This window comes from Aspergillus aculeatinus (assembly GCF_003184765.1).
Source record: "Aspergillus aculeatinus CBS 121060 unplaced genomic scaffold BO66scaffold_38, whole genome shotgun sequence".
Taxonomy (NCBI): domain Eukaryota; kingdom Fungi; phylum Ascomycota; class Eurotiomycetes; order Eurotiales; family Aspergillaceae; genus Aspergillus; species Aspergillus aculeatinus.
Window position 1 is genome coordinate 238,206 of NW_020291507.1, and position 25,760 is coordinate 263,965.

The following is a 25,760-nucleotide window of genomic DNA, read 5'->3' on the forward strand; positions in this document are numbered from 1 at the left end:
CCCTTCCTGTCTACCCCTTTCATTCTCATCCATTCTATTCCCCAATCGCATACCCACAGCAAAGCTAACCGCCACCCCCAGAACAACCTCTGGACCCTAACGACCACCCCCGCCTCACCCACCCCGATCAAAACCGCCCGGACGATCCTCAGCACCGGCGCGCACCCGCGCACCCCCACCACCCACCAAAAATACAACCCCAACCTCCACCAACTAGACCTAGACACCTGCATGCGCCGCTCGCTCCTCCCGTCCCTCCTGCCCCGCAACCAACCCTCCACCATCGCCGTAATCGGCAACTCCCACTCCGGCATCCTCGTCGTGCGCAACCTCTACGAGCTCGCGCAGTCGAGCCCCGCCCACCGCGCCATCACAATCCTCAACCTCCACCGCCGCCCCATCAAATACGCCATCTACACCGACAACGGCATCATCTTCGACAACACCGGCCTGAAAGGCGCGACGGCGGAATGGGCCCGCGAGGTGTTGGAGCGGTCCCCGGATCCGGAGATCGTGCGGTTCGTCGACGATGGCGAGGACGAGGAGGCCGCGTTCCGGGAGTGGTTGCCGCGGTGTACGCATGTGGTGTGGGCGGTGGGGTATGAGCGCGGCCCGATTCCGAGGGTGTATGTGGAGGGAGGCAGGGTGGATGGGAGTCTGGAGTTTGATATGCGGTCGTCGGGGTTTCGGGTCCCGGCGTGGGAAGAGAGTCCCGAGGTGACAGGGCTGTATGGCACGGGGATCGCGTTTCCGGAGGAGGTCGAGGATCCGGAGGGCCATGTGGAGGCGGCGGTGGGCGTGGCGAAATTCGTGGCGTTTACGCAGAGGGTCAAGGGGCGGTGGATGGGGAGGGTTTAGTGGAGATGTGTGAGTGGGGGTGTGTAAGAGAATGCACTTGTTGTTTTGGGATCATAGTTGGTCAAACACATCAAACTACTCGATAGAAAATGCGGAGTACAATCAGTCAAATAGTAGTTGCCACATTTAGTGATCACTATATGACCACGCCAAGATGACATATTGCATCAGTGAAAGGTGAAAGATACAGAGTCTACCCAGTCTTTCGCATCGCCAAGAGACCCAATCTAAACCGATCTAGATCTCGAGGTTACCTCTATTTGTGGAACAGACTAACATACGCCAAGCATCCCACCCCGATGGCCCAGACCACCGCCCGGCGGGCGTACTCGGTCGCGGATCTGCAAGATGTCATAACCTTATTGTTTTGCCATCCGCCCATCGCCAAGACCCGAGCACGCATCACTCGAAACCATATATCTGCCCAAATCACCTCACTAGATGACAATTCCCATGGCTTAAGAGAGGTGCAGCCCTGGGCTGGCCAGGAGGCTGTGTAGACCGATGATGATGATGATGATGATGCCCGCATACTAGAATGGAATCTAGACCCCCAGTCTCACATGAAGCTGTTCTTCACAGCATGCTGCCAGATCTATAAAAAGCCCCCTAACCCACGCCAAAACAACGACACCCGAACAGATATCAGCACACAATTCCACAACACATATACACTCCACTCCTACCCCAGCACAAGTCACTTTCTTCCTTGCGTCATGAGATCCCCAATCTCCGCCATCGTCCTCCTCCCGCTCGCCCTGAACGCCGCAACCGCCGCCCCGGCGGAAGACAGCAGCAGCCTCACGGCCCGCGGCAGTGGTGGAGGCAAGGAAGCCAACCCCAACCCTTGCCAGGTCCGCGTGTCCTACCCCTACTACAAGTTCCCTTGCGCGTCGAGCCCGGAGAACGGCACGTCCATTCTCGGGGCGACGTTTACTTCGTTCTGTTACTATGAGTATGCTCCCTTCCCCTCCTTCTACGTCTATTGAGGTTTAGGGTGAGGTGGTTGGATTGCGATTGCTGATGATTGAATTCGGGGTAGGAACGGCGAGGAGTCCGGCAAGTGGTTCAAGACGCCCCGGGGATGGGTTAAGGATGAGGATAAGCCCAGGCGGTGCGGTATGTTCTTCATCTTTTCTGGTTTGGGTTGATGGGATGAGAGAGGGAGGAGAGGTGGATGGGACTGGACTGGACTGGATTAATTGGGCTGGGCTAACGGTTCGTGCTTAGATGGATCGACTGTTGAGTGCGTGATCTAGGGCTTCGATATTCAGTGGAGGGTTTGTGGTCACGCTATGAAGGTCGGGGAGGGTTTCTGGATGATTTTTAAATATACGAGCCGAAGTAACCACTCTTTATACCGGCTGGGGAGGCTGGCGATTATCTTGTTGTGTTTCTATTCAATTGGTGTGGACGATAGTGCTTAATCATATCGTGCTCCGGCGAGAAACTCGGGAGGAAAAGTGAGGCCCTAAGTATTTGCGAATTGGAATTCTCTTGGGAAAATATTTTGTACCTATCGCCACTGGATCTAATGTCGCTCCTTATCATAAAGGATATGGTGTTATCTTAAGGAAAGAAATGACGATCAAACATAAGCTCAGACTACCACCGCACACACCCACAACACAACCCTCCATTCTCCCCCAAACCACTCTAGATGCAGGCATCCAAAAAGACCTAATAAGCATACAACACCCGCTCATCCCCGCCCGGCACCCTCCCCTCGCGGATCGCGCGATTCGTCCGCCGCAGCCACACTCGCAACCCCCACGCGCTCGCAATCGTGAGCACCCCGAACGCCGCATTCGCCGACATGGCCACCAGATACCGCGGCCCGTCGCTCTTCGGATACAGATACGCCGTGTAGACATAAGACGCATTGGCCACGACATTGACCACGGACAGCGAGGCCGCCTTCTTCTGCGGGGTCTGGCCCAGCGTCGCCGACACCCACCCCAGGATCACCGAGTTGACCGCGTACGCGCCGCTCGCGAACAGAAAGCAGGCCAGATACCGCGCGGCCGTGTTGAGCGTCACACACGCGATCACGAACCCGATCACCGCGAGCCCCATGCTCCCCGTGATGTGCCAGGTGCGCTCGTTGTAGCGGCCCGAGGTCATCCCGATGATGACACTGCATACGCCGGAGACGAGGTAGGGCGGGCAGGTCAGCACGAGGGTCATCGTGCGGTCGAAGCCCAGGCTGCCGACCACCGTGGGGAAGAAGTTGTTGAAGCTGCATGCGCTGAGGTGCATGTTCTGCATGAACGCCAGGAGATAGAGGCGGGGGTCGCGGAGGGCGTCGCGGAGGGCCGTCCAGGTGCGGCTGGTTTCGGGCCCGGGGGCGGCGTGGGCGACGGTGTCGCGCGTGATGCGGTCGTGGGCGAGTTGGCGCTCGGCCGGGGTGAGCCACCGCGTGGTGAGGGGGTGGTCGGGGAGCATGAGGAGGCCCAGGGCCGCGATGAAGAAGGTGACCACCCCTTCGATGATGAACAGCCATTGCCAGCCCTTCAGGTGGTGTTTCTGATCGAGAGTGGCGAAGGTCGCGGCCGCGATGAGTCCCGCTACCGCGGTCGCCACGATGTTCCCCGTGTACAGGATGGAGATGCGCAGGGCGATCTCCTTGCGCGTGTAGAACAGTGACAGCAGGAAGAGCGCCCCGGGGTAGAAAGGGGCCTCCGTCACGCCGAGGAAGAACCGGACCAGGACCAGCGAGACGTAGTTCTTGGTGAGGGCTGTGAGGGCGGAGACGATCGCCCAGCTGGCCATGCAGACGCTCATGAAGAGCGAGGGGCGGATCTTCGGGGAGGACATGAACATGTTCGAGGGGATCTGCATGAGCAGGTAGCTGGCTGTGGTCAGTGGGAGCGTGCTGTGGGCGTGGGATATGCTTCACCTACCCGATGAACAGGATCGAGATGCAGGTGTTGTATTGCGTCCCGACCAGGTGGAGGTCTTCCTCGAGGTTGTTGAGACGCGCGTTGGCAATGGCATTGCGGTCCAGCTAGAGGATCGGTTAATGAAGACCATCCTGGCACTGGGGTCGATCACCAACATAATTGAGAAAATACATCATCCACAGAATGGGCATGATTCGCAGGTCCAACTTGCGGACGAGACGGATTTCCACCTCATTGGTCTTGGCCGTGGCTCCCGAGTAATCGCCCCCCTTTACATCGAGCAGTTCAGAGGACTTGATATCTTCCACGTGCACGTTGCTGGTCTTCTGCGCCTGGAGGGCGAGATCGGTCTTCTCTGAGGTTTGCGCGGCCATCGCTATCTTTCCAGGAGTGGGTTGGTTCTGATTGAGGAGGTCAAGGAGAGCAGTGCATTGCAGTAGTAGACCTGCAAGGCCTGACTACCGATTTATACCCATGCCTTGCGCATCTCCACCGGTGAAGAAAACACCGTAGACAATCTCAGGGTCGACGAAGTACCCGTCAACATGGGTGTATCCGCCGTCGAATTGTCGCAGCTGTCACCCCAGATTTCCCCCGCAATCCCCGCAGAAACGCGGGGAGGCCCAGAAATCCGGGGGAGACTTAGTCCGGGTATACGCCACGTGCCGGGACATCCTCTGGCATGCAAGGCAATACGAGACGGTGAGCCTTGGCATGGCTTGGATGCTTGGCTGGCACGGGGGTTGAAAACCTTCTTTTCGATGCTGGGCCAGTGCTATTCGTGGATTACATTTGCCTGAACTGGACAACGAGCTGCTATTCCAATGTAAATATGTGAATATCAGCACGGAATTGGCACAAGGTTATGCTTGAGGCCTTGATTTGTGAGATATAGATTTGTATCAGGGTATTTTGTAAAAACCAAAGTTAGACATGGAAAGATCAATAGCTCTAAGCTTGTCCAACAACGGCGATCCACGATGGAGTGATCAAAATGCCGGTTTTGAGGCTGTATGCTCCAATCCTCTCGAGAAGTCAGCTAGCTAGCGCGGTCAGATGTCGAACCGAGCCCTGATGGCACCACCGGATTCCAGGTCTGAACACAGACTTGGCGTCGGCGGAGATGTTATCCTCCGGGTGGCGCAATAAACTATGGTCGAAGAACACCAAAAGCAAAACGAACTTGAGGGTTGATTGCCAGCCGGGTAACTGAACGTGGATACATGTTACCGAGTTTGTGATGCCATTGCGCACTACGAAATCTTGCCTCATGCTTGCTAGGTTAGTGCTCGTATAATGTGCAAGAGTTGCCACTCCACCTAGCCACGAAGTGCTACGAGTTGTACCGGATACACAAGACGAGGCTTCGGATACCATAGCGGCGGATGCAGCTTGTTTGATGCGGCCAGATTCAGGTGGCAACCTTGACCTGGCCAGTTGACCTGAGTGCAGTAGAAGGATGCAGCTTAGCATACAACAATTCTCTCATTGTCCTAGACAGTTTACTCGAGGACTCTAGCAGCTCCTTATATAATACATTGCTTCGCCGAATAACCACCCATTACCACAAGAATCTCACCAAAATGCCTGCAATACTACCATTGCCATGCCTATCGCCAGTGGACTAGTAAGCGAGAGGCCGGCAGGCGCAGAATTCTCGCTGCTGCTAGACGAGGCCGCAGCTTTATCGGCAATTTCAGCGCCCGTAGAGCCCGTAGTCGTAGCTACAGTTCCAGTGCGCGAAGCAGATGACGAAAGCGCGGACGATGAAGATGACGCCTTGGGACACACGTTGTTGTACACGTACTGCTCCGGATCACCGCTGCAAGTAGTCGCAGACCCGGCGTCGTAGGTCCCGTTCGGGTAGATCCAGCAGTTGCCCGCGGCATAGGTCGAGTTGTCCGCATTCTCCGGGTTGAAGACAACGTAGCTGCAGGAATCGGCCTCGGCACATAGACTCAAGCAGTGCGGTGCACCGGTACTGGTCACACAGTCGTCAAAGCAGTCGCTGGGCGCCGGGTACCCGCAGCCCGAGGCGACAGCGGTGGGACTCGCGGTGGCGGCGCAGGCGCCAGCCGTGGTGGTGGTTGCGCTCCCGCCCGAACACACGGGCTCGTCGTAGACAGACAGGTAGGGACTGCTGCAATCGGAACTGCCTTCGCTCGCGTTGTAGGATTGCCCCGGGTACAGCCAGCACGTGCCGGTTCCGGTGGTAGGGTTGCCAGCGGCGAAGATCACAAAGCTGCACGGAGGGTGGGCGTTGCAGTAATCCCAGCAGTTGGCCGTGCTCTCGCTGGCGACGGCAAAGTCGTCGCCGGGCTCCGGGTAGCTGCAGAGTGTCGTGATGAGGGAAGCTGTACAGCTTGCGGCGGGGGTAGTGGAGGTGGGGGACGTAGAGGTAGTGGATGTAGCAGTAGCCGCTAGAGCCCGTGGTACCATTAGGGCGGTAGCGACCCAGCAGTAAATAGCTTTCATATTTTGCTCGTTGCAGGCGAGGTCTGTGAGTATGGTTGGGAAGTGGATGTGCTCAAAAGTAGGAGGAATGGTTAGTATTTAAAATTTAAGTAGGAGCGTTGACTAGCTACTACTAGCTAGGCAGGTAGAAAGGGGTAACAAGCTGTGTTAACCAACCATCAAACAGACTAGCAGGAACAAGCCCTGGGCGTAGTAGATGAACGGTGGAGAAATCTTACATGCTACTGGGCACTTGAAGCCTCAAAGGACAATGTCGGTTCTATTGCAACAACTGATTGGAGGGATGGAAAGAAGCAGGGCCGACTCGGCAAAAGTGGAGTCGGGGATCGGGGCTGAGCGATGCCCCCGATCAGGCCAAGGGTTCCCTAATATGTGATAGCGTTGCGCCAAGCAGGGCCGGTGTTGAATAGCCCCCTGCATCAACCTTGGAGGATACGGAATGCCCAATGATGTTTGAGAATCTGTATTTGTCTGTGGGGGCTGTTCTGTGTGCCCTTCCGCTGTGCGCCCTGAGTCTGTTCACGTGTCATTTGTGAACGTAAATGAGCTAGAGTGTATATACAAGTCCAGCTGTGGATTACTGACTAGGAGCTGTGATGTGTGCATGGATACTTACTGGGCTACATATTTATGATTATAAAAGTGCTCTCTGGTTATAGCGCCAATTTTGGTGGGTTTTTTTGGTTCTTCTATTTTTTTTTTCTTCAAGGCTTGACAGTTTTCAATGGAAGCTAGTATTTGGCTATTAAACATTATAACATTTAACAACAGCAGACGTAAATTAGTATAAAGTTTAGGGCTAACACCTCCCTTCACTGACTTCTCAGGCAACCTGACTTTTATAGTAAGTACTGCTTGGGATGAGACCGAGTTATTTTCCGATCATATAAACTGTTTGGGACTCAACTACAGGCGATTCCGTCATCGCCCAGATGAAGTTTTTGACCTGCAACTTGGTATACTGAAACTTTCGCATTCTCTTCCGTACAGGATTTTTTGCTGTTACATTAGCTATATTACTGTATTGTAGAATGCCGTGCAACAAGATATCGCCCGAGAGTTTGCGGTGAAGGTGACTTGGTGATGTCTTGAAGGCGGAAGCATGGTTCACGTGGCTATAGTCGGGCCCGGGAAGCCATTTATTACAAGTGTTGGCTTTGAAATCTCTCTCTGGTGGTTTAGCACTGTCTGAAGAGTGTATTTTGTTGCTATACCTAGTTATGGATCGGAGGTCTTGAAATAAGTATCAGCCTGCGTTGGCTGCAATAGGTATGAGTAGACCACAGGGACCCGTTAACCAGGAGTAGATAACAGCAGCCATGAGCGAATTCAAGGAGGGAACTAGATCTGCCAGAGTCGGTACTTTACAGCAGTGTATAGAAATGATCATACGGTAGGTAATTGAAGATCATAATGCATGACGGGCCTGAGATAGTTTCTAAAGGCTCTTTCCTGGATCTGTTTAAGCTATGTCCGTTACGACCAATAGGGACGGCCAGATGCACGTTGTGCACCCTCTTAGCGTGATCAGCAAGCTTATTATACAATCAAATACTCACATTAGGTGCTTTGGCGATCCAAATCGAGCTACAGTGATCTCTCGGCCGACATGAGTCTGTACAGTACCTGCCCGCAATGCAGCAAAAGTGTTGGAGGGGCATTGCGTGACGGGGCGGCGCGCTGGCGGCATCGACCCAAAAGTAGGGCAATGCATTGGTCGCAGCTCAGCGGAAGCTCAGCCCTAATCACCGCATCCACTAAGCTATCCAATACATCCCTGATCTTATTGAGCATTGCTCTCGGGTAGATATCTATCTTGGTCTTAGGTACAGTCAAACTCCATCTATCGCCCGACACCTACCCACCAAACTGTACCCCAGAGCCGGGAATGACCCCTGCTCCCCTCGTTATCACGCCATCCCGGCCCACATTGATGCTACGCACGCAGATCAACCATGACAACAACCAAGCACTATAAAGTCCTGGATAGGATCGCGTCTCGCTGCATATTCACGACCTGACTTTGGGAATTGACATTACTCTTCTCACCATAACCTACCCGCCACAATGACGTCCACCGAGCCCGCGCGCCCGCGCAAATCCCTCATCCTCAACGCCTTCGTTGAGATGTGTAAGGCCCTCCTCTTCTTCTCTATCCTCCACCTCTTGAAGCGAAGCTAACTCCCAGAAGGCAGCGGCCACCAATCGCCAGGCCTGTGGCGCCACCCGGAGGACGAATCGCACCGCTTCAACGACATCGAGCATTGGACGGAACTGGCGCAGCTGCTGGAGGCGGCCAAGTTCCACGGGATCTTTATCGCAGATGTCCTTGGTACGCCCCCACCCCTTTCTTGCAGGTTTCTTTTGTAGAAAGGTGGGGTGTCGAATGCTGAGAAAGCGACAGGCGGCTACGACGTGTACAAGGGCCCCCGCAACTTGGGGCCGGCGATCGCCTCGGGCGCGCAGTGGCCGGTCAACGAGCCGCTGGCGGTCGTGCCGGCGATGGCGGCGGTGACGAAAAGCATCGGGTTCGGGGTGACGGTGGCGACGACGTACGAGCAGCCGTACCACCTGGCGCGGCGGCTGTCGACGGTGGATCATTTGACCAAGGGGCGGTAGGATCCCCGTTGCTCTCTGCAGTCACTCCGGGTGTTTGCGTTTCTAACTGACTGGAACGAGTAGTGTCGGGTGGAATGTACGCAACCAACCCCCCCCCCATCTCCTCATCTCCTTCTGCCCAAGGAATAAAGCATCTAACGAGAAATAGGTAGTAACAGGGTACCTCGACTCGGCCGCGCGCAACTTAGGGCTCACCGAACAGCCCCAGGTAAGCCCCTCGCCCTTCCGAACCTCAACCCCACCCCACCCCCCCTCAGCCCCAGACACTAACAAAGTCCAGCACGACACCCGCTACGCCACAGCCGAAGAATACCTGCGGGTGACCTACAAACTATGGGAATCCTCCTGGCGCGACGACGCGGTGCAACTCTCCCGGACGACGGGGATCTACACCGCGCCGGAACTGGTCCGACCCATCCACCACACGGGCCCGAACTTCACCGTGCCGGGCCCGCACCTCTGCCAGCCGTCGCCGCAGCGCACGCCCGTGATCCTGCAAGCGGGGACGTCGCAATCCGGCAAGCTGTTCGCGGCGCAGCACGCGGAGGCGATCTTCGTGGCGGGCCACTCGCCCGCCGTCGTCCGGGACAACATCGCCGAGATCCGGGCGCTGGCCGCCGCGCGGTTCGGGCGCGACGGCTCGAGCATCAAGTTCCTGGCCCTGCTGTGTCCCGTCCTCGGGGCGACGGAGGCAGAGGCCCGCGCCAAGTTCAAGGAGTATCAGGGCTACGGGGATGTGGAAGGCGCGTTGGCGCTGTTTGGCGGGTGGACGGGGGTGGATTTGAGTCGGTATGGCGAGGAGGAGGAGTTGCGCGGTGTGCAGAGTAATGCTATTCGGTATTTTCCTTCTTTTGAAATTTGCTGATTTGGGAGGCGATGCTGATGATGGCCTGTGTGTGTGTGTGTGTGCAGCTCCGCCGTGGAAGGCTGGTCGAAAGCCACCCCCGAAGTGGCCAAGTGGACCAAGGCCACCGTCGGCCGCCATATCACCGTCGGCGGGCTGGGGGCGACGCCCGTGGGCACGCCGGCGCAGGTGGCCGATGAGATGGAGCGGTGGGTCGCCGAGGCGGATGTCGATGGGTTTAATTTGGTATGTCGTGCTTGCAGTTACTTATCCATGGGTTCTCGGTCAGGCGGTACAAGTAAGGGTAGGGGTAGGGGAGGCAAAGCTGACTGCACCAGGCATACGCCATCAAACCCGGCTCGTTCAAGGATATCATCGACCTGCTGCTGCCGGAGCTGCGGAAACGGGGTCTCTTCTGGGAAGACTACGCGGTGCCGCGGGGCACGTATCGCGAGAACCTGTACGGCCGGAGGGGCCAGACGGGGCCGCCGCAGGATCATCCCGCCGCCAAGTATCGGTGGCGGGCTGGGGTGGCGGCGGAGGAGCATCGGATTCCGGAGTGATTAGTTTAGATGATGTGAGGATGAGCTTGATAGCATGGTTGTGAAAGTGAAAGATGTCTATTGCATGCTGTTTTAAGTAAATCTCTCGCGGTCTATAGATCCGATCACGGTTGTATCTTGGCTGGATATCAAACCCTCTTCCCCAACTTCGCGCTCGTCTTCACCCGAATCCCCAATGACAGCACCGTCGCCGCCAGCGCCATGAACCCCGCGTACAGAATGGCCGGCCGATACGCCTTCGTGCCCGCCCCCTCACCCCCAGACGCATCGAGGATGTATCCTGCAATCGGCGAGCCCTGCCACCCTGTCAGTACATCTCTCATCCCTCACAAGCCCTCAAACCCCCTTCCGCTGGAAGAAAAGAAACACTCACAAGAAGATACCCCCCGGCCCAGCCGGTAACAATCATCCCCATCGCAACGCCCACGCGCGCGGACCCAAACACATTCCCGACCACCGTGGGGATCGTCGAGAAGAACCCCCCGTTCGACATGCCATTGATCACCACAAAGACGATGAGCGGGCCGATAGACGTCGACACGGGCCAGATGATCAGCATGCTCAGGGCGGAGAGCAGCAGCGAGGCGAACAGCGTGTTCAACGGGCCGATGGTGTCGCTGGCGAAGCCGCAGGTGAGGCGGCCCAGGGCGGAGGAGAAGTTGAAGGTGGCGACAACGCCGGCGCCGGCCGTGGAGCCCATGCCCAGGGCGTTGACGTACAGGGGCAGGAAGAAGGGGGGCACCAGCAGGGGGAAGGTGGCGATGGCCCCGACGGCAAAGAGGAGGCAGAAGCGGAGGTCGCGGAAGAGGCGCCTACAATACATTCAAGCATTAGATTTGTTGAGAGTTGGTTAGGGTTAGGGGGAAAAGGGGGTTCTCACCACTCGACAAAGGCAGCCCGTGGGATGGGAACGCGCTGCTGCACCAGCCACGCGGCGGGCAGCCCCGTGGCCAGGGTCATGAAGCCGATCACCCGGAAGGTCCAGGCGGTGCCGACGCTATTGAGCAGGGCGTTGATGAGGAAGCTGAGCGCGGTGCCGCCGAGGCCGCCGGCCGCGTAGACGATGCCGTTGGCAGTGCCGCGCTTGGCCTTGAAGTACTGCGCGGGGATCGTCGAGACGACCATGAAACACATACTAAAACCGATCAGCTATCGCATCGCCATACATTTCATTCCGTCAAAGATGGGAATACCAACCTAATCCCCACCCCAAACACGACCCCCTGCGTGACAAACAGCCCCTCCACACTGCGGTACGAGAACCCGCTGAGAATCGACCCCAGCCCCAAGCAAAACACCCCCAGCATCGCGCTGGTCTGCGTGCCCAGCCGCCGGATCAGCTGCGCGTTGGCGATCCCCAAAAACGAGATGCAGGCGGTCGCCAGCGACCCCACGAACGCCAGCGTCGACGCCGCCGCCACCCGCTCCCCCACCAGCGCCGCCTGCAGCACCCCCCAGCAGTACGAGGTCCCGATCAACCACCACGTCAGCACCGCGCACGCCCCGATCACGAGCCACCCGCGTCCGCCGTCCGGGACCTCGGCGTCCGCCTGCGCGGACGCTTGCATGACCGCGTCGGTGACGGAGGTCGGGGCCGCGGGTGGGAGTTTGGGCGCGCGCGACTCCAGCTCGATTGCGGGGGCCGTCTGCCACTCGACGGCTGTTGAGGTGGAGGTTGTGGCCATTTTGCCGGGCTGGGGAGGATGGTGTTGTAGGTGTAGGTGTAGGCGTAGGTGTATGTGAGGGTTGTGGTGGTGGCTGCCTGAGGTATTGTGCGGCCACCGGATGAAGTTGATTTGAGTGTGGCAGCACTTCGGTGATGAGAAGAGAAACTCAGAGGTTAAAAGAATGTACAAAAAGTCTTGCGATGATTCACATCTCGTCGGTTACCCTCGGTGGCCCACCCGGAAACCTGGGTCTGGGGTGCAAAATTGGAAAAGTGGAGCATGTCACGACAAGGGCGCGGACGATGCATCAGAGGGTACGACTTGGAGACTGTTCTGGATTTTATTTTTGTTTTATTAGTCAGCCCAAAGACTGCTAAATGTTATAGTTTTCATATAAGAGAATAAAGGCTAATAGAAATACAAAGATAAAGAAGATGGTACAAATACACTGCTTAGCGCGATCGGGCACATGGTTGAAACAAAGTAGAAAGATTGTAATTCATCAGCAATTCATCAGCAAGGTTGCATGAGATTTTCAGTGTATATTCACAAACTGTGCATAATTACTCATTCGGGCATGTGAATCCACATATGCCTGCTCTGTGTACTTCGTTCACATGCAGGCATCCACCTCATTCTTAGTTGATCGCTACTCTGCAAAGGAGATATATGATAATAAGACTAGTCTGCACAGAGTAATTCCAGAGTCAACTCATGTCACTACCCCTCGACGCTAGGTGACATCACCCTCGCATTGGCCGTCTCGCCGACGATCAGCTCAACCCCTCTTCACCCCGCACGCCATTCACCCGGTTCATCCTTTACAGCCACTGTACTGCATCTACACATACTCCCCTCCCCATCCTGAAAGCACATACTCACACACTCACAACCACCAACAACAACACACCATGACCATCCCAACCTGGCAACAAAAAGTCCAAGCCAAGCAATTCGAAGCACTGGCCAAGATCCCCGCCGAATGGCGCCTCCCCGCCGCGCTCCTAGCCACCGCCTCCCCCATCTCCCCCGAGAATGTCCTCTCCATCCCGCGTGACAGCGGGCTCCTGACCTCGCGCGAGCTGGCCATCACCGAGACCGCAGACGCCACGACGCTCCTCGCCCAGCTGGCAGACGGGACCTACAGCGCCGTCGAAGTGACAACCGCCTTCAGCAAGCGCGCCGCCATCGCGCAGCAACTGACCAACTGCCTCACGGAGACGATGTTCGACCAAGCGCACGCCCGCGCACAGGAGCTAGACAGACACCTCGCAACAACCGGCCAGCCCGTCGGCCCGTTGCACGGGCTGCCCGTCAGCGTGAAGGACATGTTCCACGTGGCCGGGGTGGCCTCGACGCTGGGCTACGTCGCATTCCTGGACCGACCCGCCCAAACGGCCAACACGCCGCTGGTCGACGTGCTGCTCGCCGCCGGCGCCGTCATCTACGTCAAGACCAACGTCCCGCAGACGCTGATGACCGCCGACTCGCACAACAACGTCTTCGGGCGCGTGCTCAACCCGCACCGCCGCACGCTGACCGCCGGCGGCAGCTCGGGCGGCGAGGGCGCCCTCGTCGCCCTGCGCGGATCGCTGCTGGGCGTCGCCACCGACATCGCGGGCTCGATCCGCATCCCCGCGCACTGCTGCGGCTTGGTCGGGTTCAAGCCCTCGATGGGCCGTGTCCCGCACGCTGGGGTCATGAGTCCCGGCGTCGCGGGGTATCTTTCCGGGATTTCCCCGGTGATAGGGCCCATCTGTCACTCCGTCCGCGATGCGAATCTGTTTATGAAGACCGTCTGTGATGTGCCTCCTTATGACTTCGATGATACCGCGTTGGGCATACCGTGGGCTGTGTCCGACCAGAACGAAGGCGAGAAGCTGCGGATCGGGCTGTTCACGGCGCACCCGAGTCTGCCGCTGCACCCCAACATCGCGCGGAACCTTCATCGGGCGGCCGAGAAACTCGCTGCTGCGGGCCACGAGATTGTGGATATTACTACGCAGTTCCCGGACATGGAGTATGGGAATGAGATCGCCTTCGGGCTGTTCGGCCTCGACGCCGACCGGACCGCGATATCGCATCTGGATGCAGCGGGGGAGCCGCACGTTCCGTCCGTGGGGATTGTCAATGGATCCAACACGACAAACCCAGCGCCGACCCTGCGCGATCTGTTCGGGCTGACTGCCCGGAAGGCGGAGATCACTGCGCAGACGCGCCGGGTGTTCGTGGAGAAGAAGCTGGATGTGATCCTGGCGCCGGCGTACCAGAGCTGCGCCCTGCCGCATGATACGTATAGTCATGTGTGGTATACAGTGTTTTGGAATTTGGTGGATGTATGTTCTACTCTAACATCCTTGTCCTGGCACGAGGGGGATTGGGTGCTGATCGCGTACAGAGTCCGAGCTGCGTGCTGCCGTTCGGCAGGTCAGATGCTGCTGCGGATCGGGAATGGTTCAGACAGGATGCAGTATATCGACCCCCTTGTAAGTGTTCCATCCACCACTATGACACTCCAACTGATGGGATGCAGATCGGCCGGAGGAAGTAGAAGGTGCGCCTTGTCATGTGCAGTTGGTCGGACGGCGGCTGAGGGAGGAGGTGCTGGCACGACAGGCGGAGTTGGTAGAGGCGGTTCTGAGGAAGGACTAGGCGATTGCAGGCTGGCCAATGCATCGGGTGTGGATAGCTGTCGTAGCTTGCTATTCTCTGGTAGATTATCGATCAAACAACCTCATTCTCTTAGCCACAAGGAGAAACAGCACAATCAAACCCAAAATAACCCCAAGAATCCCATACCACCACGCCAGGCCTCCAGGCGACTTGCCAGGCACCATGACGTTCATCCCAAAAAGCCCTGTGATAAACTGCATCGGCACGATCGTCGCCGCCACGACGGTCAACCGACTCAGCGCCGTGGCGATTTCATTGCGCATGCGCCCGGAGTCGAAGTGCAGCTGCGACAGATACTTCGACTGCGACCGCGAGAGCATCTGCTCCGCCTGCTCCAGATTGGCCATCATGGTCAGCACGTGGTCGCGGATGTCACTGAGATACAGAGCCACCTGGGTCGACGTAGCCGCCAGCGCATCACAGTGGCGCGCAAAACACCGGATCACATCCGTCTTGTCATGCAGCAGCTGTCGGATCTGAATCACCTCCTTGCGCCACTTGTAGATCTGCTGCAAAGCCAGTCCAATCTCGTCTGGGCGGGTCACGGCGATGTGATCTTCCATCAGGTCGACACCGGTCTCCACGCGAGCGATGAACGGGGCAAAGCCGTCGACAATCGCGTCACTAGGAAAGTAGAGTTAGCGTTGAAGAAGGAAATACGGGGGGGAGGTCGTACATGATAGCATAGCAAATCCAATCGCTGGTCAACGCCAAATGGCTCCGGTGTTCCTTGATACGATTCCGGACGTGGTCAGCGTGCAAGCTGGTCCCGAAGTTGAAACTGAGCACCCCCTCCGGGAAGACGACAGCGTAAAGGTTGTGGGAGACGATGCACACGCCGTCGTCGGTCTTGCGGGAACTGGGGGGTCGCAATGAGAGGAAGTAGTAGGAGTCGAAGAGCTCGATCTTTTCGCGCGTCTCACGCTGCGTGATGTCCTCGACGGTCAGCGGGTGGAGACCGAAGCTCCGCGCGAGGGTCTCGATGTCCTCATCGGAGGCGGCGGTCACGTCCAGCCACCAGAGGCCATTATGGACGCCTGTCTCGAGCAGAGCTACCACTGGGTTGTAGATGCCACAAAGATCATCCAGGCTGGGTGCATGGACAAAGAAGTCCAGCTTGGTGGTGAAAAAGTTCAGGGAAGAGGATTCTTTCGCAGCCGGGGCGGCCGAGTCGTCCGCCGGGCGGAAATCCGGGGTCGACGCGGCCATGATCGGCCTCGTCAGCCTTTTAGTCGGGTGTGAAAGGTGAAGAGGTGAAAGACATCAACTGATGGTTGCTCCACGAAACGACCAGGGGCATTCTGACCGGACTGTCATCCCTTGAATGAAGTCAGGAAGATTGCAGACGGGAGAGGGAGAGGGAGAGAGAGAGTGGCAGTGTCGATGCCAAGAGGAGACTCTGAAGAGGAAAGCCAAGACTTTTCCGTGGTACCAAAAGCAATAAACAATGCAACAGTGCAAACATCCGGCCGAGCGCCTGAGGCATCAGTCCCGACCCGGCCCCGGTTTGGCGGGCCCGGCTTTTGCGGGGACGATGACTAGGTCGGTGACTGCTCTCGGCACTTGCTTTCTTCTCTCTTTACTATCTGCTTCGTACCATCACTTCAAAAGTGCTTGGTAACTCATACATGAGATTCCTACAACCTCGGTGTCTATACTAGTCACTTTTCTCTAATACTATCATTATTATACCATTTACAATCATCACAACGAAGATCTATCCATCTACTGCACCTGCATCAAGAACCAAGGTCGAGTACGTTATATGCTGTACACCCCGGCTAAGAGCTCATCCCCAGATCTCGTTTAGCCACCAGGTCCAGACACGACTTGTCCCTGCCTCTGTCTATCCCAATCTCCATCCGATTATCCGGGGACACAGAGGTCTGTGAGTCAGACATGTCATGGAACGACCCACCCCAGGGTCCATCGGTTACCCCGGACCCAACTGCGTGGACGAGGTATAACTACCTAGCTGCTCCCCGGCTGCTCTGCCCCTGCAACTCTGCCTCCGAACAACCACATCCCCCAATTCTTCAGTATGCCATTTAATATCATCATTGTCGGGGCCGGCCTCATTGGCCCCCGTCATGCCCAAACCGTCCAGGCCAACCCCAACACCAACCTCCTTGCCCTGGTGGACCCCTCCCCCAACGCTGTCCAGACGGCTGAGACCCTGCAGACGGCCTACTTCCCCTCCGTGGCCGCCCTCCTCGCCAGCCCCTCCACCCCACGCCCCGACGCAGCTATCGTCTGCACCCCCAACCACACGCATATCCCCATCGCCACCGACCTCCTGGCGCAGGGCATCCACGTGCTGCTGGAGAAGCCCATCAGCGACGACCCAGCAACGGCCCGCGCCCTCCTGTCAACCCTCACCCCGTCATCTCCGAAACTGCTCATCGGCCACCACCGCCGCTTCAACCCCTACATCACCGCCACGAAGCAGCTCCTTTCCAGCAACGCCCTGGGCCCGCTCATCGCGCTCAACGGCCTCTGGACCCTGTACAAGCCCGACAGCTACTTCGCCCCGCCAGGCGACTGGCGCCGCAGCACCACCACAGGCGGCGGGGTACTCTCCATCAACCTAATCCACGACATCGACCTGCTGCACTACCTCTTCGGCCCGATCACGCGGGTCTTCGCCGAGCAAACGCCCTCCACCCGGCCGTCGCCCCCGCACGACGCCGAAGAAGGCGCCGCGATCACTCTGCGGTTCGCTTCCGGTGTGGTAGGCACCTTCCTGGTGTGCGATGCCACGCCGGCGCCGTGGAGCTTCGAGGCCGGCACCGGCGAGAACCCGCTCATCTCGCAGGTTTCGGGGAGTGGTGGGGAAGGGTTCTACCGGATCTTCGGGCAGAAGGGGTCGCTGAGCGTGCCGGACATGCGGCTGTGGAGCTACGAGGGCCGCGCGCAGCGCAGCTGGAACGAGGAGTTGGCCGTGGAGCGGGCGGCGGTGGACACGACGCAGACGCCGTTTGCGCTGCAGCTGGCGCATTTTGTGGAGGTGTTGGAAGGGAAGGCTGAGCCGGTGTGTTCGGGGGCAGAGGCGTTGCGGGCGTTGGATGTAGTGGACGCGATCGGACGGGCGTTGCGGACGGGGCAGGTGGTGGATGTGGAGAATTAGCATCGGTCTGGGTACTTCAGTAACTGTAATGTAGTCATTCATAATGCCATTGTTTGATTACCCATCCAAGGACCCGTGTCCGCTCCTCTTCCGCAGAAAAACAATCATCCGTCATCACCCTTAGACTAGTGAGTATGAAGGATCGTGGCTCAGCAACTGCGCCATCACCTCCCATAACCACCTCATCCTCCCGCCATCCATCTCCACCACCATCCACAGCCCACAACCCAAAACCGCAAGAACAAATAGTAGTATGCGCCGGACCGATCCGACATGCAACCAACATGCTGCTTACAATTTACCCACACATACAACCCGTCAACCCAACAAACCTCCAACCCCATCGGTGATTGGCCAGGATCCCGTCCCCCTAAGCGCCACACCACGAGGCTGTGGCTGCGATACGAACTGTGGCTCGGTCAGGGCAGGCCAGGTCAGGCACAACGGACCCCTATAGTACCCTACCGCAAGGACTATATCCAGTATACGGAAGATCATAATGGCTGCCTGGTAATCCTTTCTTCCAAATCATTTTCTAGCGGGTTTCTATAGGGAGTTGACTAGCGAGGTTATGACGGTATACACTGCAGGGGAGAGTCAGGGACCCAGCGATCCCAACCAACCAACCATCAAGCGTCGAGGGATTGATCCTGTTGGTGGCTGCAGGCTACCGCTGGTGCAGCCTGTGCAGGGCTGGGGACAGGTTCTTCTTCCATCTTCACCCCAGCAATAAGACTACGAGAGAGGTAATGAGGAGGCTCTTCTGGTGTACTATGCAATGCAGGTGATGATCTCAGTGTGTATCCTGGTCATTCCCTCACCGCCCAAATAATCCAATAAGGCGAACTGTAAAAACAAAAACAAAAAAAAAGAAACAAAAAAAAGGCTGGTGATGTCATGTCATCTGGTTACTGCAATTGCCCGGGTGACTCGGGCTGGATGATAGGAGGGTCAGAAAGAGAGAGCCCGGGTGACCTGACCTCCACTTGCACTCATTCCCTAACTTACCTACTATAGTAAGTACTAACTACCTCTTTCGTAAGGCTGGGACTTACAGCAATATGCCGAGCACTCACCGACACTCCCACAATACGAAGCAGACATGAATGACTCCCCTCTAGCTTGGAATAGGTATGGTCTGGTGCCTACTATACCACACCTACTACACCTACACCTGAAGCTACTCCGACTCATCCTGCTCAGCCACACGAAGGCTGGAGAGGGAGACAAAAAGAGCCCGGGGCTCGAATCCGGTGATCTCCCGTCCCATGTGCGCTGGATGATGGGCCAGGAGATATAATGTCTTTGACTCTTCCCCTTGTTCATGGACGGGAACCCACTCTTTATCTCTTTTGTCTTTTGATTCCCTAACCACCTGAACCAACCTATGCCTCGTATGTTCTGCTCCTCCTTTCTCTATCAGGCGCGGTGAACCCATGACTCCTACCACATGTCGCCCGGGACTGAACAACAAGAGTTGCTTGCTTTCACGCTCACCCTCGTTGTCCTTGTCGCGACAACGCCGCTGTCTACACAAAGAGATCGGAGGCCACGCCTATTGTCCCCACTGCTCTACGATGCCGGTGCGCGTTCTTTGTCTGTGAGGGCAGGTTTCATCTGCGAGTCTGCCCCCGGCAAGTATATCTGGCCGCCCTGCGGCCCTTCGGCTAGAAACAATCAGCATCACAATTGAATCACCTACCTGTCATAGAGTAATTACCCACCCCAGTACACGGCAGGTCTGAGAGAGTCTCTGCTAATCATGTGCCATATCAGAGAAACCATCGAAGTCCTTCCGGGGGGGATTAGGCGCATCGAGCGCAAGGTGAAGCGCTGTCCCCGAGGCTGGATCAGACTCTGCCGCAAAGAAACGCGGACGAGTATCGAACGAGACTGCCGCGAGGTGCCAGTAAACACGAAGATGAGGGGCCTAGACGACCCGCACGGTATGCCGAGGCCACTCACCCGCAGACGTAGTGGAAGCTTCAAATTCCGGTTTCCCTTTCTCCGACGGCAGCCGGACTCGTCGGACGATGAACTGAGGCGGCCGCTGCCACCCCGGCGGCCGCGCGGCCGGCCCTGGCAACGCACGCCCGTCGTGGTCGACCCTCCCCGTCGCCCTGAGCCCCAGCTGGTGTCGCCCATGCGACCCAAGACTTCGTACAGATCGACGCCCTCGCGATCACCACCGGCGATTCACTTTGCCGCCCCACGTCCAGGGGCGCGAGCTCTGCGCGAGGAACGCATATTTCGAGGGCGGCCTCGACCCGCCACACCGTCACCAGTGGGACTTCCCTCGATCCCTCCCAAACGGAGACGGCTGACACGAGCGTTCAAGCAGATCTTCGTCACTCAACCCAGACGACCCACATCTCCAATCACGATGGATCCAGAAGTGGTACATCGCCCGAGCTCTTCGCAGAAGAATCGTCTGACGCGTGCAATCAAACAGGTATTCCGGCCTCGTTCTCGCTCTCAACCCGCCCGACCGACAGTGGAGTTGGAGATCCGCCAACCCCGGTCTCAAGCCGCCCGGGTGATTTCACCCGTTCCACCCATCCCCCCGCGACGGACCCGGCCCCCGCGCCCGCGCTCCCCCGTGGCGGAGCGGGAGCCCGTCCGCAAGACGCGCTCCACGCCAGGGATGCCGCGACTCCGGACTGCTTCTCCGCCCCAGAGCAGTCGAAGCATGACCCCGACACGCCATGTCCACTTCGCCGAGAATCTGGAGCAGCTCCCGCCCAGCTCGAGCGAGAACAGCCCGATGGAGGACACGACGACAGCCAGTTCCGGCGAGGACAGCCCCACGCGCCCGACCATGACGCGCCCTCCACCCAGCAGAATCCCCATCCGCCCGATGAACCGCCGCAGTCGCTCCTTGGACACCCACGCCAGCCGTGGGCGCATGGCACCCAGAGATCCGGCCCGTCCTCGCACGGCCTCGCCTTATCCCACGCGTCTGGACTCACGGGCTCGACCCACGCCATCGACGTCCCGATCGCACACGCTGCAGCAGGCACGACCGCGCATTATTCAGGAGGGGAGGCGGGATCTGAGGGAGCGAGGATCCCGGTTATTGGAGAGTTCGTTCGCGCGTCGGAGCGACGAGGCTGTGAGGAGTCCGCGCATGGTGCAGCGACGGGCCCGACCGCGCACGCGCGCTTCGATGACGGATTGTTGGCCGATGTTTCCGAGCGATGAGCGGATTGCGGACGAGGACGATCGGAGTGGAGGGTCGAGGTTGGGACGATGGCGGTAGTTGGCTTTGCGTGTTGGCTTTGCAGGTGTTGGTGCTTTGTGGGACGTTTTCATATGTCTTTCGGTCTTTCGTTCAGTCATCTGTGTTGTGGTTTTCCTATGTTTGAAGTTTTGGGAGGAATTCGGAGGAAAGGCCGACCCCGCATGTGACCCCGCACGTGATGGGGTTACCTCGGCAGCGGCTCAGCGGCTACAGGCGGGCGGAGGCGGACTTCATTCATTTAATATCTGGATATACCGGAGGAGTTACCCTCATCCCCTCCTTACTCTGGACTTGGACTTACACTTACACTCACTCTAATCACTCTCCTACATCAATCATAATACTCTTGTCACAAATCTATCTTTTCTCTCTCGCTTGTAATCCATCCGCCCTGTCATCATGCAGCGCACCACTCGTGCGATGCGGGCCCTCCCCGCACGGCCTCAGTTCCAGCGCGCTTTCCACACCACCCGGCCCTCTCAGATCGAAGAAGCCTATATTCTGAGTGCAGCTCGCACGCCCACTGCAAAGGTGAGCTCTTATTCCTACATCTCTGCATCTTATCTGCCCACTTGTACAATCCTCAGTCACCAGCCACCCTTGACGATCATGGGGAGACCCCCATACCCCCCTCTTTACCAGCACTACCCCACCCCACTCCATCTAAGCTCAAGCACATGGGGGGGGAACCCCCCAATCCCCCCCTTTTTTTCCATTCTTGCACCACTAACCGAGGCTGAACCAGTTCAACGGCCCCTTCGCCACCGTCTCCGCCCCCCACCTCGGTGCAACCGCCATCCGCGCCGCCATCCACAAATCGGGGGTCCCCATCCCCGAATTCACCGACCTCTACATGGGCAACGTCCTGTCCGCCAACATGGGGCAGTCGCCCGCGCGCCAAGCAGCCATCTTCGCCGACCTCCCGCCGTCCCTCGACTGCACAACGATCAACAAGGTGTGCGCCTCGGGCCTGAAAGCCGTGGCACTGGCCGCCCAGAACATCCAGCTGGGGCTGTCCCGCGCGCAGATCGCCGGCGGGATGGAGAACATGTCGCGGGTGCCGTACTACCTGCCGCGGAGCGCGCAGCTGCCGCCCTTCGGCGAAATCAAACTGGAGGACGGGCTGATCAAGGACGGGCTGTGGGACGTGTACAACCAGATCCACATGGGGATCTGCGCGGAGACGACGGCCAAGAAGCACGGGGTCAGCCGCGAGGCGCAGGACGACTATGCGATCCGCAGCTACGAGCGCGCGCAGGCCGCGTGGCAGTCCGGCCGGTTCGCGGCGGAGGTCGTCCCCGTCACGGTCCGGGACAAGAGAGGCAAGGAGACGGTCGTCGACACGGACGAGGGCTTCGAGAACCTGAGGGCGGACAAGCTGCGCGCGCTGAAGCCGGCCTTCCTGCGCGACGGCTCGGGCACCGTCACCGCCGGCAACGCCAGTACCATGAACGACGGCGCGTCCGCGCTGGTCCTCGGCTCCAGGGACCTGGCCAGGGAGTATGCCGGCGATGGCCGCAACCCCGTGCTGGCGCGCGTGGTCGCCGCCGCGGATGCCGCGGTCGATCCCGTGGATTTCCCGGTCGCGCCGGCCAAGGCCGTGCCCATTGCGCTGCGGCGCGCGGGCATCTCCAAGGAGCAGGTGGCGGTGTGGGAGTTCAATGAGGCGTTCGCCGCCGTTATCAAGGCGAATGAGAAGGTACGTTCACGTTTACGCTCGCTACCTGGCGCGGGAGGCGCTATCGTGGTGAGATTTTCAAGGAACCGGACTTTGCTAACGCAATCTACGTAGATCCTCGGCCTCGAGAACGCCCGCGTCAACCCCCTCGGCGGCGCCATCTCGCTCGGCCACGCGCTGGGCAGCTCCGGGTCGCGCATCCTGGTCACCCTGCTGCACCAGCTGCAGCCGGGCGAGTACGGCGTCGCCGCGATTTGCAATGGGGGCGGTGCGGCGACGGCGATGGTGGTGCAGCGCGTTGAGCGCGTGGAGTAGGTACTGTAGCTGTGTACTGTACAAGATGCAATGGTATGGTCTGACAGCAAGACTCGATTCACAATAAGTGTCGCGGCTGGGGTGTTGACGTACATGGGCGTTGAGCCCTACGACGAACCAGCTTCGCTTCGTGTACACTCCTGTTGAAAAGAGACGAAACTCGGGATAAATGCTAGCTTCACGTGGAAATGTGGTGGATGTAGTTCGCTTGCCGTCAGTGATGGGGTTGTAGACGAATTGTGGAAGGGGGGATGGGGCATGGGGGATGGGGCATGGGGGATGGGGCATGGGGCATGAGGCATGGGAGATGTAGCCGTGGAGCTCTGCTTAAGGATTGATTCTCATGTACAGGTATATGTGCTGCATTTCGTCTTGTAGAGGCAGTAACTATGGACCTTAGACTGAGACATGCCTACGTAGATGACCTACCGACCTATTTCCTATGGGAGCCGGTGGTAAGAACCAGAGGCTAAAGGCCAGCCACTCGAGACTCCAATGCAAATAATCCCGCAAGTGACAAGATAGTAAAGAATTCTGTATCAGTTCAAAAACCACACCACCTCACCACAAGATCCATTCCTAAGACCAAGACCGACTGAATCACACCTTAGCCGTCACATCCGCCCGCTCCTCGTGCGTCGCGGTCCCGAAATGCTCGTCCGCGTGCTCCTGCTTCTCACTGACGACCAGATCGCGCTGCTCGGCGTCGCGGTTCCCATACCGGCCGATCTTGTACCACGGCAACTCAAACAGGCGATCCATGCTCTCCAGACTGCGGCCCGCCGTCTCGGGGACGCTGAACCACACCCACAGCCCGCCGAGCACGGTGACAGCAGCGAAAAACCAGAAGGTGCCTTTGGGGGTGATGCCGCCGGCAGGGGTGCCGAGCAGCATGTTGGGCACGGCGCGCGAGTTGCCGTACTGATTCACAAAGTGTAGGGTCATGGCGGCCGAGGTGGCGAGGGCGCGGATGCGCAGCGGGAACAGCTCCGCCGTCAGCAGGTACTGCATCGAGTTCCAGCCCAGGGCCCAGCCGACGCCCGAGATGTAAATCATGGCGATCGCGCCGCGGCTGATCCCCTTTTTCGAGTCCGGGAGGACGAAGGCGTCGTCGATGCCCATTTGGGGCACGTCGGTCAGGAACGCCGCGATGTAGACCATGGCGATGCCCTGGAGGGTGATGCCGAGCAGCAGGGCGCGTTTGCGACCGATTACGTCCACGAGGAAGAGTGCGCAGATGATGGCGGCCACGAGCTTGACGATGCCAAAGACGGCGGTCACGAGAAGCGATTCGTTGGAGCCGGTGATCCCGAGGAGTTTGAAGAGATCCGGCGCGTACAGTGTGATCGAGCCCGCGCCGGACCACTGCGACAGAAGCTGGGCCATAGCGGCTAGGTAGAGGCGGTATAGGTTGCTCGGGATGAGGAAGGCCTCTTTGAGGATGCCAAGCCAGCCGGCGCCCATGGTGGCTTCCAGCTCGGCCTGGTGGGCTTGTTGGATGGCGGTGATCTCTCGCACGACATACTCGTGGTCTTGTGGGAGGTTGCGGATGCGCGAGAGGTTACGCAGGGCTTGCTCGGGTTTGCCTTTCTTGATCAGGAATCGGGGGGATTCGTATTGGAGGAACGAGAGGATGATGATCAGACCGGCGAAGATGATGTGTAAACTGGTGGGGATTTCCTACGACCAATCAGTTTCATCGCAGTCATAGAAAGCGGGTGCAGTGGTGGCATACCCATCGTTTGTGGGTGTTGTCTCCCAGGTTCACTTGGCAGCCGTAGTTGGTGAAGTAGGCGAGCACAATGCCGAGATAGACGAATCCGGTAAAGACACAGGTACACAAGCCTCGGATAGATGCAGGCGCCTCCAACGGGTTAGTCGGGTTTGCAATCCATGTTCTGGCCATCACTCACAATCTCAGCCAGGTAAACGGGTCCAACCACGACCGTTTGCCCTACGCCCAACCCGGCCACAAAGCGACCGGCATAGATCGCACCCAGGTTGCCATTGGCTCCCATAAAGATGGCAATGCCGATGATCCATAAGACACACAGTTGACGAGTAGCCCAAATACGTCCAATGCGGTCACAAACGAGGAAAGCGCTGAACAGCAGAGCATATGAGCGATGAACCAATGCGTTGGTCGGGCCAGAAGACTTACAAAAGAGCACCACCGACCGACCCAATCTGCACCATAGCGGAGACATTCGCCTTGATGTTGGTCTGTTCGACCGCGCTATATGAGCTGTAATGGATGGTGCGTTTGAAGTCGGCGGAGTTGAAAGCGCCCGAGATCAACCCCTCGTCCACCCCGCGAGCAGCGCCCATCAGGCCAAAGGAGAGAACGGCGAACCATAGCTTCCAATTGAAGATCTCCTTTGGGTCGCCGAGGTTCCTCAGACGGAAGATATTGACCGGTTTCTTGGAGCCAGCCATCGTAGGGCACACAGGCGCAATCAGCGAGAGTACTGTTTGAACAGAAAGGTATGATGGAAGTGGAAGTGGAAACATGGGAGTGCGTCTTGTTGCGTTTATATAGGGTCAAAAAGCGGATGCACCCCGAGAGAGCGATGAGCGTGTACCACACCAACCACGGTAGTGTGGGGTGCATCGGAATGAGCGAGAAGTTTGTGAATGAGAGGCACCAATCATCGTGATCGTCTGACCAACTTGTCTTGTGAATGCATGGGCTAGAGGAGGAAACGCAGGTTGCCGAGCGTGTAATCCGGCATGTCCCCTGTCGGCCGTCCGAGTTTTTACGAGGAGCTTATCAATTGGAATTCACTGGAACGCCCTG

The 25,760-nt window shown here is 58.0% G+C and overlaps 13 protein-coding genes across 13 annotated transcripts in view; 8 read left to right on the forward strand and 5 right to left on the reverse strand.

Moving 5' to 3' along the window:
- BO66DRAFT_378357 (uncharacterized protein) overlaps nucleotides 1-872 on the forward strand; it is a 1,488-nt gene extending 616 nt beyond the window's left edge. The window contains exon 3 of the mRNA XM_025645788.1: nucleotides 82-872. Coding sequence (XP_025501808.1) covers nucleotides 82-858 — 777 coding nt within the window. The 3' untranslated portion in view covers nucleotides 859-872. The remainder of the gene's footprint in view (nucleotides 1-81) is intronic.
- A 702-nt stretch (nucleotides 873-1,574) lies between these two features.
- BO66DRAFT_403419 (uncharacterized protein) lies at nucleotides 1,575-2,117 on the forward strand (the record flags this gene model as incomplete). The annotated part of the gene is made up of 3 exons (XM_025648863.1): nucleotides 1,575-1,813; nucleotides 1,901-1,977; nucleotides 2,089-2,117. 3 exons carry the CDS (start codon nucleotides 1,575-1,577, stop codon nucleotides 2,115-2,117), a joined length of 345 nt encoding a protein of 114 aa, XP_025501809.1.
- A 421-nt stretch (nucleotides 2,118-2,538) lies between these two features.
- On the reverse strand, nucleotides 2,539-4,259 carry BO66DRAFT_456359 (MFS general substrate transporter; the record flags this gene model as incomplete). The annotated part of the gene is made up of 3 exons (XM_025652134.1): nucleotides 3,917-4,259; nucleotides 3,762-3,865; nucleotides 2,539-3,709 (listed from the first exon to the last, which is right to left on the reverse strand). Exons 1-3 carry the CDS (start codon nucleotides 4,133-4,135, stop codon nucleotides 2,539-2,541), a joined length of 1,494 nt encoding a protein of 497 aa, XP_025501810.1. The 5' UTR covers nucleotides 4,136-4,259.
- Nucleotides 4,260-5,245: 986 nt separating this feature from the next.
- BO66DRAFT_378359 (uncharacterized protein) lies at nucleotides 5,246-6,236 on the reverse strand (the record flags this gene model as incomplete). The annotated part of the gene is made up of 1 exon (XM_025645789.1): nucleotides 5,246-6,236. The coding sequence occupies one exon, from the start codon at nucleotides 6,234-6,236 to the stop codon at nucleotides 5,337-5,339; it is 900 nt and encodes a 299-aa protein (XP_025501811.1). The 3' UTR covers nucleotides 5,246-5,336.
- Nucleotides 6,237-8,303: 2,067 nt separating this feature from the next.
- Nucleotides 8,304-10,262, forward strand: BO66DRAFT_440643 (LLM class flavin-dependent oxidoreductase; the record flags this gene model as incomplete). Its single annotated transcript, XM_025651276.1, has 8 exons — nucleotides 8,304-8,367; nucleotides 8,428-8,568; nucleotides 8,641-8,851; nucleotides 8,919-8,931; nucleotides 9,004-9,063; nucleotides 9,136-9,692; nucleotides 9,768-9,945; nucleotides 10,038-10,262. 8 exons carry the CDS (start codon nucleotides 8,304-8,306, stop codon nucleotides 10,260-10,262), a joined length of 1,449 nt encoding a protein of 482 aa, XP_025501812.1.
- Nucleotides 10,263-10,390: 128 nt separating this feature from the next.
- BO66DRAFT_378364 (monocarboxylate transporter) lies at nucleotides 10,391-12,374 on the reverse strand (the record flags this gene model as incomplete). Its single annotated transcript, XM_025645790.1, has 4 exons — nucleotides 11,460-12,374; nucleotides 11,143-11,397; nucleotides 10,636-11,074; nucleotides 10,391-10,558 (listed from the first exon to the last, which is right to left on the reverse strand). The coding sequence occupies exons 1-4, from the start codon at nucleotides 11,945-11,947 to the stop codon at nucleotides 10,391-10,393; spliced, it is 1,350 nt and encodes a 449-aa protein (XP_025501813.1). The 5' UTR covers nucleotides 11,948-12,374.
- A 466-nt stretch (nucleotides 12,375-12,840) lies between these two features.
- Nucleotides 12,841-14,581, forward strand: BO66DRAFT_378367 (amidase; the record flags this gene model as incomplete). Its single annotated transcript, XM_025645791.1, has 3 exons — nucleotides 12,841-14,265; nucleotides 14,328-14,415; nucleotides 14,463-14,581. The coding sequence occupies 3 exons, from the start codon at nucleotides 12,841-12,843 to the stop codon at nucleotides 14,579-14,581; spliced, it is 1,632 nt and encodes a 543-aa protein (XP_025501814.1).
- A 65-nt stretch (nucleotides 14,582-14,646) lies between these two features.
- BO66DRAFT_327987 (magnesium transporter CorA family protein) lies at nucleotides 14,647-15,811 on the reverse strand (the record flags this gene model as incomplete). Its single annotated transcript, XM_025643972.1, has 2 exons — nucleotides 14,647-15,226; nucleotides 15,279-15,811. The coding sequence occupies 2 exons, from the start codon at nucleotides 15,809-15,811 to the stop codon at nucleotides 14,647-14,649; spliced, it is 1,113 nt and encodes a 370-aa protein (XP_025501815.1).
- Nucleotides 15,812-16,192: 381 nt separating this feature from the next.
- BO66DRAFT_378373 (Gfo/Idh/MocA family protein) lies at nucleotides 16,193-17,729 on the forward strand (the record flags this gene model as incomplete). The annotated part of the gene is made up of 1 exon (XM_025645792.1): nucleotides 16,193-17,729. Exon 1 carries the CDS (start codon nucleotides 16,644-16,646, stop codon nucleotides 17,727-17,729), a length of 1,086 nt encoding a protein of 361 aa, XP_025501816.1. The 5' UTR covers nucleotides 16,193-16,643.
- A 1,316-nt stretch (nucleotides 17,730-19,045) lies between these two features.
- On the forward strand, nucleotides 19,046-19,736 carry BO66DRAFT_393437 (uncharacterized protein). Its single transcript, XM_025647760.1, has one exon. The coding sequence runs from the start codon at nucleotides 19,180-19,182 to the stop codon at nucleotides 19,420-19,422; it is 243 nt and encodes an 80-aa protein (XP_025501817.1). The 5' UTR covers nucleotides 19,046-19,179; the 3' UTR covers nucleotides 19,423-19,736.
- BO66DRAFT_137598 (putative RNA binding protein) lies at nucleotides 19,322-21,158 on the forward strand. The gene is made up of 3 exons (XM_025642030.1): nucleotides 19,322-19,441; nucleotides 19,506-20,127; nucleotides 20,182-21,158. Exons 2-3 carry the CDS (start codon nucleotides 19,651-19,653, stop codon nucleotides 20,986-20,988), a joined length of 1,284 nt encoding a protein of 427 aa, XP_025501818.1. The 5' UTR covers nucleotides 19,322-19,441; nucleotides 19,506-19,650; the 3' UTR covers nucleotides 20,989-21,158.
- Nucleotides 21,159-21,390: 232 nt separating this feature from the next.
- BO66DRAFT_328084 (thiolase) lies at nucleotides 21,391-22,963 on the forward strand (the record flags this gene model as incomplete). The annotated part of the gene is made up of 3 exons (XM_025643979.1): nucleotides 21,391-21,501; nucleotides 21,716-22,669; nucleotides 22,763-22,963. The coding sequence occupies 3 exons, from the start codon at nucleotides 21,391-21,393 to the stop codon at nucleotides 22,961-22,963; spliced, it is 1,266 nt and encodes a 421-aa protein (XP_025501819.1).
- Nucleotides 22,964-23,358: 395 nt separating this feature from the next.
- BO66DRAFT_393439 (putative MFS quinate transporter) lies at nucleotides 23,359-25,700 on the reverse strand. Its single transcript, XM_025647761.1, has 4 exons — nucleotides 25,125-25,700; nucleotides 24,877-25,066; nucleotides 24,699-24,827; nucleotides 23,359-24,643 (listed from the first exon to the last, which is right to left on the reverse strand). Exons 1-4 carry the CDS (start codon nucleotides 25,397-25,399, stop codon nucleotides 23,564-23,566), a joined length of 1,674 nt encoding a protein of 557 aa, XP_025501820.1. The 5' UTR covers nucleotides 25,400-25,700; the 3' UTR covers nucleotides 23,359-23,563.
- Between the last annotated feature and the right edge of the window lie 60 nt (nucleotides 25,701-25,760).